We start from the raw sequence: 17,794 nt of genomic DNA on the forward strand, positions 1-17,794 counted from the left end.
CCAATGAGCTTGCCCTGCCCTCTCACTGCCAGATTCCGTGCCCTGTTCAGCTTCCATCCTCAGCTTCCAGTTCAGATGTTGCATAAGTAGCAACACAGCCTTTTGCTCCTATCACTGCTGCTTTTCAGAGTAGCCTTAGTTTTAAACTGACAATCAGATTTTTGTGGTAAGAGTTGAGGAGAGCATCTGCCTTTCTGATTTTGTTTTGCCAACATATGGCTTTTTGTTGTTCCAGAATCTCTTTAGCATTTGTCACATTGAATTTACATTGGAATAACCTCTATCTTAAGCTGCTATTTTGGCAAATCACTTTAGCCTTGGAGCTAGGTCAAATATTTATTGGCGTCTACAGTACATGCAGAGTCCATAGGAGATGTACAACTCCTTCAATATGAGGCTTTTCTGAATCCAGCTCCATAAGCGATGAGTAACAGTGGAGAACATGGAAAAACTCTTATCCAATTTAATCCAAAACAAACAGAGCTGGGCAAACACTACCTTGGGGAGCTACTAAATGTAATATTGTAGTCTGCACTTAAAGCATGGCTTTCATAACAGTTAAATGTCTTTTTCAGTAAATTTTCTCAGTCCATTAAGTTCATTATAATTAATTGCTTTAGTTCTTTAACAGAAATGTCCCAAATGTATTTAATATGATTCCCACTGAAAAAGTGGCAATTAAATGTAAGAACTGTTCTTTTTCTATGTGCAACAGTAAATCCCATTTTCACATCTTGCTTGGGTCCAGCTATTTGTCCCGTGGGAGATATTTCTATTTATATCAATAACTAAATATTGAGGCAAATAGTCTGTAATCTGATAATTATGACATATAATCTGATGAGAAGGAGGGGAGAGGTCCAGCTTTAAGGCCCTGTTCTGGATGGTGAATTCCCCATGCAGTGTTTGCAGTAAAACCATGTTACAGAAAGAACTCCTCCCCATAAGGATCCCATATTAGAAGCTCACCTGAATTTAGTAGGGGAATGCAAAGTTTCCCTAAAAACTCATCGATTTTCTCTCACGGCCCTTCCCAGCATCTGGAGTTACTTGTTTTTCTAGGTCCTGTTTAGGACAGCTGGCATGATAGCCAGTTAGTGTTCAAAACAAAAAAATATTGAAAACAGCCTGTAAAACATGACAGACCATGCCTGCACTCTGAGCTTAGAATGCCAGTTTTCACCTCTGACTTTAGTGTAATAAATGGTCTTTAAATCAGAAATATCATTGATTTTGTTGTTGTTGTTGTTCATTTAAGAAAATTACATATATTATGATAACGAAAATATTTTTGCAGGATAAAAAAGAAACCAATTTAGATACAAAAGATAGGCAGATGTACCTGCACGTATTTTTGTTATCTTGTTTTTATTATAATAATTTATTTTATTATAATTATATAATAATTATAAATTATTATAATAATTTGAGGCGAGATCCTTAGTCATCTGGAAAGCCATGCACTTTGTGAACTGATAGTACACTAATCTGGGACACAGGGGGCCAGAAAGATCTCAATGTATGAAAAAAATGGGAATTATTCTTCAGACTAGGGAGTGTCTGGTGCATAGGCTGTGGCTCAATGATGCACAGGTATAGTGGTAAGTGTCTTATCAAATCTATAAAAATTCAATCTAGTAGTTTACATTTATTGAAAAACTGTTGATTAACTTTGCATCGGCAGGTTTTATGCACGATTAGCCATCTTCCCCCCTCCCAGGTCCAGCATGCAGTCCGCATAAACACTTTAATGTGCATTTCAAAAGAAATTCCATCCTGCAACCACTCCTGATCTAACTGGGATCTCAGGTGCACAGGTATCCTGTTATTAACCAAGAACCCACTGCAATTATTTGCCCTATCATTAGCTGGAGTATGGCTTCCCCCCAACCCTCTTCTGTTTCACGGGAGATTTGGAAAGATTTATGGGAAGTGCTGTAAGAAAACTTAACATTCAAGGAGTAAGCTATTCTTGTCAGTTATACTCCAAGTTTGTATGAGCTTTTTTGTTCTCTAAATCTTATCTAGGAGGCTAGTAGCTTTTAAAAGACAAAACATCTGTCCTTTCTCATGGTAAACATAGAGCTATTCAGCCCAAAGTAAACTATCACCCTGTCTGGTACCATGTGAAGAATGAATTGGGTATTCTGTTTGTAGACTTCTGAAATTGATCAAGCCACTAAGTACCCATTATCAGTGAAACGACCCAATTCTAACAGAAAAAAATAGCCATTGAGGAAACAATTTTTACACTATTACATCTTCTACTCATTTTTTCCCCTGTTTGTGTTGAACCAACCAGAGTATAACATCTCTTAATTTATTTTTTTTAAATTTTTTTTCTTTTACTTAAGGAGCTGAAGGAGGGAGTATATTTAATTTTTAAAAATATCACATATAGCTAAGTTTAAATGTATCAGTGTCAGGTTGGTTGCTATTCAAACTGAAGTTTGGGGGGAAATTCTCAACTTACAGAAAGCTTTGTCAGTTATTACACTGATTTCAATTATATTGCATTTTGTCCTAATTTCAATTATATTGCATGTTCTCTTGTCGAGGGTTACAAATGCTGCAAGTGTAGGACAAATAACAAATAAAGGAACTATAAAATTAACATTTTCTGTTTGACAAACTACTTTTCTAGATGTTTAGAGCACTGTCATTTTTGTCTTTTGTGAATGACCAGGCATGATATTTAAGACACATAGAAGAGGGTCATTATATTAAATATAAATATATGTAAGAATAAAAATACAACCCTGCCAAAAAAAAAAAGTGAAAAATACATAAGATTAAAACTTCGAGGTTTTCTCAGTTGCAAAATACTTTTGTAAAGTGGCCTAAAAAGGGAGAAAATTCAATTTAAAACAAACTTACAGCTTCCAAATTTTAAGGGGCAAGCATGTGCATCCATAGGAAAGTCTTCTAAATGCATCGGACATTCTGCTCTCACAGTCAATCTACAACGGATTAATGAGCAAAAGGACACATTTATTCTAGTTCCATAGAGACAGCAAACAGACTTCTGTTAAGACACATAAAATAACTGTAGCATAATATCTGTTATATGATTAATTAGTAGCTAGAACAAGACCTGAATTACCTGGCTGGAGGTGTTGACAGGCATGTGTAGTAGACACAGCAGTGTGACTGGCTCTGCCCCTCTATCATGTTTCACTGTACAGCAGAGACATGCTCAGACTTCTAACTTGGCATGAGGATTAAAATCTGTTAGCAACTGAAATTGTTTCCTTGCTGCCATCATTAAATTGGCCCACTCTGGATGCTCAGACATTTGCTAAAATCGTTTCATTGCTATCAGCTTGGGTGCAAACATGTTTCTCAATAAAAGAGATTAAATAAACTAGAAACAGTCACATACCACACAACAGCAAGGAATGAACAATAATACTGGAATACTAGGCAGAAGATTGTATTAAGGCACTTCCAAAGGTGAGCAAATAGAATTGGTTATCGTCAAAAAAAGAGACACGTGAACAATGCACTGCCAAGGTAGTGTTCTCGTGGATTAAATCCCTAGCAGCCAAGCATTTACGAAGACAAGAAAAATTGTCCTGGATTGTGTAACTACCAGCCAAGCAGATTCTACCCCAGCCTAGGCAGTCTTGAAAGACATTGCAGAATAAATTGAACATATTTGACAGGCTCCCAAAAGCCTGGAGACTTTGTTTTCTCCAAATATTTGTACTGCTTTTAAAAATATCTCTAAAATTGTTAAAAGAAAACTTAGTTCACCTACGTATTAAGCTATCTATCTTAAAGTCAACAGCATCACTTTATACCTTGTTTGATTCCATGAGAGACATAAACGGGAGATGTGCAGCTCTGTAGAGACAACATACCATTTTTTTTCGTTGCTTAATTTGCAGTCTTGTAATCCAGAATGTTTTCATGACTGTGTATAATCATTATTTCAAAAGGATTTATTTAACTCCTCTGCTGACAACTGGATAGCTAAAGCTCAGTTATCCATGAAAAGAATAATATATTTCCAGTAAGAGTGGTGCCAGCACAAACATTAGTTTTTTCTCCTATTTTCCAAATGCTTTACTGAATTGTTTTTCTTGTTATGAATGGAATAAGAAATGTCTATTTTTAGACTGTCATGCTCTGTATTCCCAAGCACAAGAAATATGAAGAATGGGCAATGAATTCTGTGTGCATCTGCTAGTTCTTAGAATCTGCTTCCTATAGGATCCAAAGATTGAAGACCCTTGTACTTGATCTAGTAGTCTAGATTATATTAAACTTCCAGGCTTTATTATACTTTGCTGATGGAATCCTTGAAAGCAACTCCCAATTAAGGTCCTCTGCAAACTGATGGATTCCTAATGCTATAGGTACCTTTTTAAAATCAAGCATTAAGACACATCCAGGGAGTGTAAATGTAGCACAGCAGGAGAGGAAAAATAAATAAACATTGCAAATGCCTTATTTTGTCCATCATTCCATGGCCTATTTTGAAAATAATTACTAAGCAGGAATCAAATTATGCTCAAAAAGGAACCATTTCCTGTTTGACAAATATGATGCTTTAACAAGTAAAATTGTCAAACTAAATGAAGGATATAATATTTAGGGCTCACCTCATTGTGTATAGCAATGTCCCATCTTCTGTAATTCGTAACAGTTTGTTTGGCATTGTCATGTTATGAGCCACTGACTTCTTTCCATTGTGGAAAAAGGTATCAGGTGTCCAGATTTTGCTGGCCATTAAATTATTTAACCGGAGAACAGTCATAGGTCCTTTGAATTTTAATCTCTCATCTTTCCAGCTTTGGCGGAAAAATACATCTATAGTGTATTCCTACATCGATTCAGAACAAAGTGAAACGCTTGTGATGCCATATGTTGCAATATGAGAACTTGAAAAGTATATTCTTACCATTCCCTAGAAACAACATGACTATTAAGGAAATCAGTAATTATCAGAATGTTCATTCTCTATATTACTTAAAATGTACCGGAAGCTGGTTATTAAACAGTTATAATATCATTACTGTGTTCAACAGAATAAATGTTAGGGAGAGTAGTACATCAAAAGTTAGACAAGTTTTTGAGATTTAATACAGTGGAAACAAAATAATTCACCTTTTTCTCACTTTTCCTTCACCTTCCATAAAACTGTATTTTGAAGCTGTAGATATGTAGGCAGAGTGTGTAGCACAAGAAGAATACGCCTCTTAGAATAAAACAAGCCTGGTGAGACAGGGTCTGTCTCATTAGCATAAACATGCAGTCAACTTGCGAAAAGTTCACAGTTCACTAAAATTATGTGGTCTGATTTATGAGATGTAGAATGGTTCATTGGGCCAATTCATTGGACTACAAGCCAAGGACAGCTTTGGTCCAAGAATTATAGTTCAGTTATGCAAGGACTGGGCCAATGGGGAAGAGATGCAGTGGTTGACTCGGTGCACATGGGGAGAATCAAAATGACCAACGCTCACTACAAAGTATTTGTTACAAAGGAACAGGAGCAAAGTCAAAAGAGAGAGAGTGAAATAAGGAAAAATATGTTGGAATATTATACACAAAATATAGATGTATGTGAGGTGAAAATGTGAAAAACTCCTGTGGATGCAGTATAGTATAATACTTTCCCAAGGAAAAATTCCACTCTGACATGAAAGTTCAATATGGAACTATCCTGTCCCTTCCCTCATTCATGGCTATGATATTGTGAGTAGCTATTCAAAAGCTGTTAAAAATTACCCTGAATGATAATCTTTTGGCTGAGAAACTGAACCTTTGCTGAGATCTCCTGCTAGTGGAGATGGGGAATCCTGGAATAAAGGAAATTCCTGGGTGTGAAGGAACACACAGCTATAAGGAAAAGAGCTGCCCCAAGGAATATGTTAGTTAAGAGAAACATTCTGGAACGACCATGCAAAATCTCTCTGTGGCAGACACCCTTAGACTTGTGATTTTTCTTTTAACAAGCAGCAATGTAAGCTATTGTAAGCTGTTTATTCCTTGTGCAACTACCAGCAAGTAAAAATGGTGATACTTAACAGTGGTGTGTTTTTCCTGGTTTTAGGCTTTGCAATGCTGTAATTCCATGGAGTGTTCTTCCTTTGAGTTCGTTTGGGGTTTGGGTGGTGCAGGGGTGGGGGGGCTGTGGGTTGGGGGGTGGGGTGGGTTTCGTTCGTTGGTTGGTTTTTATTTATGTCCCAAACCTGTGAATCATTTTGGTGCATACTTCATTGTATTTCCATTTTTTTAATCATGCGCTCAGTGAGCTGCTGAAGCCTGGATTTGTTCAGCTCCAGTGACAGCAGTTGTGCACATATAGCCAACTACTTGCTTCAGGATTTTGCTGGGTCGGGGCCTGAGGTTGAATGTGCAAAATCTCATCCCAGGTGTGCAGCAGAGTAGGAGAGAAAGAGGTTTAAAAGGCAGTAGATGGCATAGAAATATTGGATTTCCTCCATGCTTTGCTAGCTCTAAAGAAAATTTCCTCCTACACACGTGGGAAAGGTAAAAGACATGCCCAGAAGGTGACATCATTTCAGTGTGCATATAAGCCATTTCCTTTTTATCTCTTTCAACTGCAAAAAAGGAGGTGAGTGGGAGGTGGTACAGGTTGAGAGAAGGAAGTCTGGTTCTTCACTTTGTATGAACACAAGGTTCTTATGCTGGAAAAGAACTAGGAATCTGAGAGCTTTAATAAGGAATGTGACAGCATAAAATAAAACTTAATTAAAAAGTAGTTGACAGGCCATGTCTGGCACAGACTGAATCTTTCTGTATCCCAGGCCCTTGCACCATATAGAATGAATTAGTTTTGGCTGAGATTTCTCAACTCTTTAGCTTTCACTATCCACTTTAATATGTACAATAATTCTCTTCAAATAAATCCTGACAGACACCTGACCTTTAGGATCAAGTAATCAGATACCCTGATTAGGGCTTTCTTTTACAGAATGTTGCCATACAGAACAAGGGAACAGAAGGATTTTCTCCAAACCATGTACTATAGTAGTGGCCTATGTGCGAGATGAAATTTGGAATAAATTCTCCACAGTGGAGACTCTCCATTCCTTAGTGTGCGGGTAAAGAAAGAAGATTCCTATCTGCACTTTGGCAATAAGCTGTATGGTATTGAATATTTTTAACACTTTGACTTGAATATTTTCTAATTTACTCATCTGATATCTCTTCCTGGAGACTGTTTATTCACAGGGTGGACCACACTGTGGTCTACATCAGAGAAGGTGCTGTACAGGAATGTAGCAAGATAGAAATTCGTTCCTGAAGAGTTTACAGTACAGAAGCAGTGGGAATGAAGGTTTACTAGAAAGGAAAATTTCTGCCTTTATGAAAAAAGGCTAATTTAAAAATGCTTCTTATTCCAGTTAATATACAATAAAAATTTCACAAAAATGACAGTCGTGAGAATAGCCAGTTGTCTGTTGATTAGTTCAATCCACCATCTGAGAGACCGTGCCTGAAAACCTGCGACGTTCTTCCCAAAAAGGATGTTTTTATTTTAAAAAGTGCTTTTCTCCTTTTTAACTTTATTCACAGGTTTAAGAACAAGCCAAGACATTCTCTTTATAGAATAACAGGTTATGTCTATGCTGCTCTTAAAAGAGTGTATTGAGAGTGGGTAGGAACACCATGTACTCCCTGATATATCAACCTACTATCTATATAACTGCCTCATTGGATTCCTGCAAACAGATGGTCTAGGTATGCTGATGTCTCACTGTGGCTGTGGTTTCATAACATACGGCGTCAGCTGGAATAGCTCATTGCCAGTTCCCAGCCGTCAGTCCTGGGCTCAGACAGCAGCGCATCATTCCCTCAGTGTGCCAGTACAGCTGCTCATGAGGCCTCACTGTGACCAAATCTCACAATCCAGTCTACATTTGCTGTACATCTGCTCACTGGAGGAAATTTGCGGTAGCCCTCAAACGGTGATGTCTACAACACAACTGTAGTATGCACAGAGGACTTTGCACTAAAGGTACATTGAAATTAATATAAACTTTATATTCTTGTAAGCTCTTCCTTTTATCTTTCTCCCACTGCCTCTGATTTCACACTTATTTCCTTAAGCAAAAGAGTTAGCACGAGTAGGCTGCACACACATTACTTTTTAGGGGACATGAGTAGGAGTTTTACACTAAATACTTTTCTGTAATTCCTTAGTTTTAAAAACATATGAACACCTGCCTGTGTGTTTCATGGCTACACACTTTATTAAGACTGATGAATTCTTTTTTCTAACAAAGAGAAAATCAGGAGCCAATGTGGTATGGGTTTTTAGTCATTTTTGAGGGTTTTTCTTTTGTAGGTAGTGATCACTTACACTGTAGCAATTCAGCTATACTGAATTGCCAGTATGAAATATTAATTTTCAGAAAATTAACAAAAGACCTATCCCAAGAAGAGAGGTATTTGGAAAAATGGAGGCATCTTAGACCACTTACAAACTTCGGCTGCTACAGTTTTAATTCAAAGACTATTAAATATTAAAAAAAAAATTAGTCACATGACTATGTTTGAAGTTTTCCATTTGTCCAGTGGTGATTGGTTACCTATTTTGAGACAGAAATGGGAAAGCAGGATGAAGTGTTTTGCTGAAACAATTACCAGAATACAAATAGTGGATGTCAGTGGTTTCTACCAATCTTTAATCCAAGAAATTTCCCTTCTTTTAATGTGCAATTTAGAGTAGTAAGTAGACGTTGTAATTTCATAACATTATCACAGAAAAAAAAGCAGAAGTCATTGAACGTTTTTTTTTTTTTTTTAATCCTTGTCAGGGGATATATAATACTTAGACAGTATTGTATATATGTGCTGAGGAGATGTCCTGGGTGCAGCTGGGAGACAAGTCACGAGTCTAGCTATTTCCCTAGATTACCCTTCTATTGTAGAACTTAGCATAATGACTGGTCAAAAAGTCTGTGCTGCCCAAGTTACTCTTTTTCATTTAAATATCATGGCACCAGTTGCAATTATACATTTGTAGTTTTATAAATGCTATTTTCCAAGCAATCAGGAGAATGGTGTCTTTGCACAAAGTTCATTTAGGAAAAGAAACTATCTTGTAAAAGTTACTTTCTCTGTTATTCCATCCCTTAACACTGTTTTGAGTAGTCAGAAACTTATAATATGGTGTTTAAGGCCTGTCTACAGTTTTAGTTCTAATTAAACAACTGACAATTTTGTGGTAAGAAATGGAGCTTGCTTCCTTTCCTGTGAAAATTTTATCTCTGTCTCTTTTTTTAATCTCTCTTTTTGTGAATGTATGGAGCTTTAAGCAACCTGGTCTAGTGGGAGGTGCTCCTGCCCATAGCAGGGGGTTGGAACCAGATGATCTTTGAGGTCCCTTCCAACCCAAACCATTCAATGATTCCATGATTAACTGTAGCCAGCTACAACGTCAAACTGTTTTCTTTTCTTCATTGAAGTTAATGAGGCTGTTTCCAGCATTCATCCTAATGCAGGATCCAGCAGATACTAGTAGCTGCAGACCAGGCTTTCCGTGTCAATAGCAACCTTGTGAAGACCTCGTTTATAGACAAAACCTAAAGCACCTTATCCGTATTTTTACGCAATTTTTAATATCTCTTAAGATCAGGGCTTACAACATCTTTATTCAGTTTTCTGAACTTCTCCATCCCCTGCAGTTATCTAGCAATTTGATTTTCATATTCATTCCATAAAGAAGTGACACTAATTCTCTCATTAATCTTCTCTTCTCTTTCAGTAGCCAAGATCTGGGAAAGTCACTTCCCATTGATCAGTAGCTTTTAATATAAAAATACAGGTTAGATTGTATGGATGTCACACTGTAGGTATAAGTGTTAATTGCATTTTAAGATGATGATCTTTCTCGGCAAATTGGATCAGTGATGTGCCAGCAAGGACCTGAGCAACCATCCTCAGAAGAATACGGATCCAAACCTTAATGCATTTCATAATATATTATGTAGCAAATATAAGGTCTGTTAAAACACATTATTAAAGTCACTGGGGCTGCTAATTTCAGGGCACTTAAATGCAGTCACAGCTAACAGGAACGGTTGCATGTAAAAGCTGACAGCATATTGGAATCAAGGGTTTAAAAAAAGCCCAGCCTTAAAGGGAGTAAATAAGTTATTGCATGGATCTTTCATACTCGAAATTAAAAAGACAAGAGAAAATGAATGCTGTAGAAATATAGGCCATCACTTACCATATCATGGTCTGAAACAGGCCCAAAACTGGTGACGAAGATGTCAGTCTTCACTTCAGTTACACGCTCTGATGAAGCAGGAAATTAGGACAGTGAATGTCTATCAACAGTCTTCATTAGATCTAACTACTACTAATTCTCACAATAAATAGAAAAATTATTGGCTTTGATTAGCCACTCTAAAATTGGTCTACAATACACTCCTGATAATTTATTGCTTCTAGATGTAATTTCACAGTCAATATTGTCAGCAACAATTTTTTTATTACAGTGTTTGCACAGAACTTTTTTAGACACAGTTTGTGATGCCACAGTACAGCAGCCATAGTTCTGTTGTTGTGTAAATCTTTTCACTCTTTGACTAATAAATCTTCTTGTTGGATAATATAAACAGCGTTGAATATTTTATACAGTACTCAAAAGTCTCACTGGGCACTCAGTGTTTCTGGGCAAGATGAATGAAGGTCTCTAATAATTAACCCTGGGCTTATGAATTATGTATTTTGTACCGAGACACAGGAACGTAGGAGAGAGGGAGAGAGAAAATACATTAGGGTGTATGGAAACATAAGGATATTTTATTGGCATGAGTTAAAATGGCTGTGTTACCCTTAACTGCGATAAACAAAAAGGAGTTAAAACTTTTCTAAATAACTATCAGCTAAACTCCTCTACTACATTTTTTTACTTATGTATAAATGTTATAGTTTGTAAATATTTTTGATTTCTTTTTAAATTGATATGGGCACTAACATTAGATTTACCTTAAACTACCAGATTTGTTTTATAGGCCTCAATGAGAGATTAGTATAAATAATAATTCAGAAATCTATAATTGTTCATTACACAGATTACATGTATATGCTATACCATAAAGCTAGTTCTCTGTGATTTCAAGGACGTAAATTTGCTTCATGGCACAATGCCCTTGGCCACTTCAGAAGAATCTAGCAATTTTAGTGGTCACAAGTTCTGAGTCTGAGACACCTCAAATGGTGCTGATCTCCAGAAAGAGCCAAACATCTGACTTCTGCAGAACTGCTCTTAAGAGTAACTTTGAGAAACACACAAGCTTAACCTCCCCCCTTCCTCTGCTCCCCCTCTACATACACAGAGTTTCAGTCACTTCTGAAGATACTGGTATTTTCTAGGCCACATATCACAAAATATTCACCCAGAATGGCATATATCAAAATAACTCTGTTCATTTAAATATAGCTGCAGGGAGTAACACCACCTGGAGGCATAAATCCGAACAATGTTGAGTAGAGCTAACCCCGTCAGCTTTCAGAATTTACAGTGGTATAAGTCTGAATACATTTACTATAGTGCTATACAAGGCAGTGTTGGGTTTTTGGTAGAAAATTCAAATGTGGAAGGAGTGATACATTTCTCAAATAATTTTCAAAAAATAAATAAATTGAGAAATTTGGAATATTGAAAGTAATCCTAAAGAAAAGTGTCTAACAGGAAAGTAAAAGTATAGTAAACAAAAGTCATGCAGTAGGGAAAAATCTTCACAAGACTAAGAAACATATATATGTAGCTATCTGTATAATGTTATTTAAATATTGTAAAATAATTAAATTAAGAATACCTAATTTAATACAATCTTCTGATTTCAAAAGACTTTGGACTGTTTAAATATGATTTGTTCCATCTGACAAGGAAGTTCTGACAGAAGAAATCAGGGCTAAGCAACCACTAACAATATATATTTCTGTATCTGATGCAAAAATTCGAATGAGAATCAGTGTTCTACAATACACATACAGATTTTTCTCTTTCATTCAAAAAAGTCTACAACTTCTAAATAAATATAAATGTAAGCAGTTTAACATTAATATTTAATATATATACAATAAAATATCTCCTTTTGTGAGACAGCAATAATCAAGATGTAATATTAGATCCGATTCTGCTGTAATTCCAGTAACGCACTGAATGACACTTGTATTCTGTTAGAAAGTTAATGCAAAAATTAGGTAACAAATGTAATCTCTAGGGCATACCGAAAAAAAATTTAAAGGATGAAATTTCCAATGTATTATAATCAAAGAAAGTGAAATAGTATGATGTGGCTGAATTGCCTAATAATATTCTTTTCATGCTTTACATCTGTGACTGAGACATCTACAAACTACAGTGACTACTGACAATAGCATTGGATAGGTGAAATTTCCTCCTTGGCTGTCCAGTGAAATTAATGCATGACCTTATCATTCTTTACAAGTTTTTCAACTGACTTAACGAGATTTAAGTATTCTCTTGACATCTAATTGGTTCTGGACTTAAAGAAGTTCATGGTGAGAATTTAACCTTCTATTACTGGAAGAAGCATGTGGTTGTCCAGAAGTTACTCGGCTTGGAAGAAAAGTATTCTCTCCTTCAGCACATCACTTTGACAAAAGTTCAAGAGGCTATGGTCTTGTATGAAACAGCTGACAGAAAAAGAAGATGGAGATTTCACGAGGTCTAGTAAAACATAGCTGAATGGATTCAATTTCCAGCTACTGAATCACCTTAAGACTGAGAAGCTAATAACATCATGAAACCTATTAGCCTTCTACATATTGAAAAGTAAAACTCAAATGACACTTTTGAAGATCTCTCATCCTGACTCCCCATCTGCCCATCTCCTTTCCATTAAGGCACTTCCACAGGTGTCATTAGGAGACAGAAGATCCTAGAAGCTCTTCAGGCACAATGCATTCATCCCTTAATGGTGTGAAGTCAGAGTCTCAGCTCTGAGTGAGCCTCTATTTAATATAATATAGCTAACTGATTTACCTTACACAAACACAGGATATGCTCTTTGAATCATCTGTATATCCTGTAGTAGTATCCCAAATTCCAGTTTTGGGAGATATATGGTCATAGTAGAGAGGCTGAGGCTTACGGAAATCGCTTTGAGGACACTAAATGGAAATTAAAGGCTTTGGTAGTAAGATGGAAGATTTCCAAGGAAAAACGTGTGATGCCTTTCATTTTTATATAACATTGAAGATAATTTAAGTGGCAAATAAGTCTTAAGTAATAATAGAAAATTCAGATTGTGAACACACAAGAGATTGTGTTATCTCCATACTGATTACCCTTTTGCAGAGTATCTAATCCCTGGTCTCTTCAAATCCATATAAAACTGCTGTACACACCATCAAATGATTTCTTTTTTCTTTCATATGTTCCTCATTTTCAAGAGCAATGAAAAAGCGTGTATGAGCACACAGAAAAAGATTAGGCCCTCCAAAGCCATATGGAAGTTTTGAAATTTTTGTTTACTGCTTCACTAATTAGATGATTCAACTGTGCTTTGTTAAGAGCTTCAGAAGTTGTGAGTCACTCTTGCACAGGACATGTGTTTACTCATACAGTTGGGATATATATTTAGAATCAAGGTTAACCATGTTCGGTTTGCAGCTTGATTACCATGGGAAGGCTTAAAGTATGCTTCAAATGCTCAGAATGCATTTTTCAGGAGCCTCAAATCCTGAGTTATATTCAAAACCTTCACAATATTCCTGGGAACTAGAGAAAATTCTAAGTCATTGAACAAAACAAGCTTAGGTCTGGAGCTGATCGTACTGCTGAGGATAAATCCATCAGTTGAAAAGGCATGTTAACCATGTCTCTTAGCAATAACATCTGTCTTGTGAATCAGGACTAAGTAACATAGGTGTATCTGTAGAACACACAACAATTCCAGTAAAAAAATCCAAAGAAATTATTAATGACTTACTAGTTTTACTGTAAGGCAACCATAGCATCCAAGTAGTTTGTGATCGGCAAAATAGTGAGTGCCACACCTAGACACTCTGGAACACAGGCCCAGGCAATTGATCCACATATAGCTATGAAAGCACCAGTCAACATCAACTACTGTAATTTTACTGTTTATAACTACTGCATTTTGCTAATGATGCTAGACTAACATAAACTCTTAAAATTAATAACAATAAATATTTTGACTTAAACTCCCAGGGAGCTCATTATTGCTAGAATTGTGATTGCATTACAAACTGAGAACAAAATAAGAAATACAGATTTATTTAAACAGCAGGAAATAAGCCTATTTATCATAGGAAACTATGTGTTAACTATTTCCCTTTCTGACCTGATGGTATTTGAGCACAAGGCTTATTTGAATTGCATATTTTGGTTGTTTAAATTAATTCCACCTTTTTTGGTAATGCACTTGTTACCCCTGCATGACTTGTGTAAGTGTGTGTTATAATTATTAAAATGCAGAAGACTTTTCCTACGGTTTTGAATGAAAAGAATTTAGATGCCCATGTAGCGTACGCTATTATTACTAAAAAAATAGTCATGTAGACTAATCGCCCTGGCTGCATCCTATGAAGTATTTTGATTGAAGAACCACACCAAATACACTCATAAGAATTTTGTGCTGCTGCTTTTGTAAAAGTAGAAGCCAAAAGGGACAACAGAGATCTGTCTTGTGATTACCCAGCTGTAGTCTGCGCTGCTATGAAGGGTTTACTGAGGGCTACGCAGTGTCATGGCAGCTCTCCGCAAGCCAATTAACAGCTCAAAGCTGCTCATATTCTCCCAACCTCCCTACTGTTGTATTAATTCAATTTTGCTAGGGTCTTCTATGGCTTTTTACGGTTGCCTTTACCTCAATTTCGTGTCCACAGTGTGGAAAAAAGACTAAAATTAGACCTTTCAGTTTTTACAGAGTTAAGTATAGCACCTAGTCCTTCTTTACTTATTACGTGTAGAGGTCCAGTGTACAACTCTCTTTTCATTTAGAGCACATTTATGTTTAACTAAATTTTTACTGCACATACAGACCGTGTTTTCCCTAAACTTTAATTTAGCTCAGATATGAGCTCAAATCCAACAATTTCCATTGGGACCTCAATCACCAAGAGATAAGTTTATCATATATTTATAGATAATGTTCTCATAAAACTGAATTTTAAAATCTAATTAACATAATACTGTCAGGTTTACTTTCCATCACTCTAAATATAAGCACTCTGTAGAAGTAATGAATTGCCTGAGATGGACTGACGTCCCACTTAAGGACAGTCACACTCAATTTTGATAAACATCACACAGGACAGATCAACAAACAACTTTTACTGATAGCATAAAACAAGTGTAATTCTGTTCAATACTAAAGTAATATCGATAATCTACTTGGGATGATCTAATGGGCATTTGACTCAACTACAAAGGAAATTTCATTTAGGAAGATTCTGGTCTGCCTAATCAAACCTACTTTTGTTCTTCTTAGTTCTGTATTAAACAACCTTTCTATTACAAAATCCCTCTCAAAACGATAAACCACATTTAAAATTATTCTAAGTTAAAAGGTCACAGACTGCATGATATCCTCTAGTTTTAGAGAGGGGATGTGTGCACTGCAAACGTGGTAGTCTTAAAAAAATCTGTAGCTGCACCTGATTTCATGTTAATGAATCTCAGCACCAAGTACAAACAACCTGCCCTGCGCAAGTCTGCCCTCTCTCCACTGCAGCACTCTAAATGGTGGCATCCCAGGTCTCATCTCTGTTCCTCACATGAAGACAAGCCAGAACAGGCAACGGCATATACATTTATCTGAGAAACTTACTTTTTCCACCATTTTTTCATTGCTTTTCAATTCTTTTAAACTCCTGCTCTAGATACAGTGGTTTACTAGGAGAGGTCACCAAACATTGAGGTGAATTTTCCTACTTATATGACTCCTTCCCAACACTATCTGAGCCTTTATTTTGTTCAGGATTGTGCATTTAAAAAGAGAACAGCATCTTTATTATTTAGCCTATTTCTGATCACCTCTAGTTCTACGATACAGATAGTTTCCACAGAAAATTGTGCTGTTATCTAAATGACTTCACTGTTTATTTTTTCCCTTAATGTCTGTCATGATTTCCTCTTTTCCAACTTCAATATGTTCTACTTTCTGCAATTCCTCCTCCTTGCTTTTTGTAAATTATTATCCTCTCGTAGAGTTAATAGGTGTCCTCTAGTATGATTCAGAACGTTTTTATATTCATTTTGAAAGTTCTATTTTCCAGGCATAAATAACTGTAAATGTAGTTATTTGTCTGTATTTATGGATGAATACAACAGATGCTATTTCCTAGCAATGTCTGATTAAGTGACTATGCCCACATATGAAGGAGGTAAAGATCTAAACAACATAATTTATATCAATAATTGTTGGTAAGAGGTGCAAATGTGCCAATGTATAACATAGTGCTGCATGGTTCTTTTACAGAAAAATCAGATTAATTTTAGCCACAATGCCATTTTTTAAATAACGAGCCTATTCAATCACTATAATTTTTCCCCATGGGTCACCTACTCAATTTTTATATTTTCTTGTTAATGAGAAATAATTCCTTCTTTGTTTAACAGCAAAATGCTCAGAGCTGCTCACTTAATTTCAGGTATGGCCTTACGAGGTTATCTAATGAATAATAATTTTCATTCCCATACTCTTTATGGAACATATGTGGTTTTTAGTTTTCTTTTTGAAGTGATACCTCAAAAGAAGATCTAAAAAAAGGAAAGGAAAGACTTAGCATTAGCACTGATTCCATGCATGCTGAAAGAGTGATTCAAAATTCAGCATCTCTTAAGTTTTTCATTATCTTAATGTTCCACCTTTTAACCTGGCTTTCCAATGAATATATAGTATAGCTCCAACCAATGTAATAAGATCTCTCCAGAAGCTTGTTCCTGGCTTCATGGTGCCTCATCTTCCTCACCAGGATATTTCTACCAAACAATGAAACTGTTCACCACACTAATAGGAAGCTTGCAAACTTGGGATAGAGAATTATGATGGCATTTATTTCAAAAAGGAGGAAATTACTCCTATAAGTGAGTAGAGCAAGGTCAAGACCAAACCTCTTTCACAATTCATTACAATTTTTCAGTAAAAATACCTTTTTGTCACTGAATTCTTCATGCATACACATAAACACAAGGAAGGAGAAACAAATAAATTGACTACGGAAACTATCAGCTACCTTTTCTTCCATAGGTGAGAGAGAGAGAAATGGCTTCTCTTTTCTATTTCTGTTCATGCACAGAATTCTATTTTCTGTAGGTGTATGTATCTGAAAGACTGCACTACAGAAGGAGAGGTCGTGCAGGGATAAGCAGAGATTTTTCTGCAATATGCCCCTTCCTGCAGAAGAAAGTAACTGTACCACGCAATGTTTTACTTCATCTACTGTTTCTCAGAAGGCACAGAAACAACAGGATAGACAATTTTGGATAATTGGAAGAGTGCTATAGTGTATTCAGTGGTACATAAATTTACATTGTGCCTAACAGCATAAAATTTATCAACATAATATATATGTATAAGGGTCTCTGATCTCATAAATTCTGTGGTAGCTGCATCACAGCTAATATGAAATGAATAAGTTTGAGACCTAATTCTATATATCTAAAAATGCTGATATATTATATCTTTCTTAACTTTCTCTTTAGATAAAAATCATGTTCTGATTGGAATATTTGATACGAAGCCATCATTGCTCTTCCATATACATGTTAAAATTTCCAGCAACAGATCATGCTATAATTGATGGC

General features: G+C 36.0%; 1 protein-coding gene across 1 annotated transcript in view; it reads right to left on the reverse strand.

Moving 5' to 3' along the window:
• Positions 1–17,794, reverse strand: part of GABRA1 (gamma-aminobutyric acid type A receptor subunit alpha1) — a 40,083-nt gene that overhangs the window by 13,369 nt on the left and 8,920 nt on the right. The window contains exons 4-6 of the mRNA XM_086471253.1: positions 10,214–10,281; positions 4,608–4,828; positions 2,878–2,960 (exon numbers count right to left, since the gene is read on the reverse strand). Of these exons, the coding sequence (XP_086327379.1) occupies positions 2,878–2,960; positions 4,608–4,828; positions 10,214–10,281 (372 nt within the window). The remainder of the gene's footprint in view (positions 1–2,877; positions 2,961–4,607; positions 4,829–10,213; positions 10,282–17,794) is intronic.

Source organism: Leptosomus discolor, chromosome 10 (assembly GCF_034619465.1).
Source record: "Leptosomus discolor isolate bLepDis1 chromosome 10, bLepDis1.hap2, whole genome shotgun sequence".
In the NCBI taxonomy this organism is placed as follows: domain Eukaryota; kingdom Metazoa; phylum Chordata; class Aves; order Leptosomiformes; family Leptosomidae; genus Leptosomus; species Leptosomus discolor.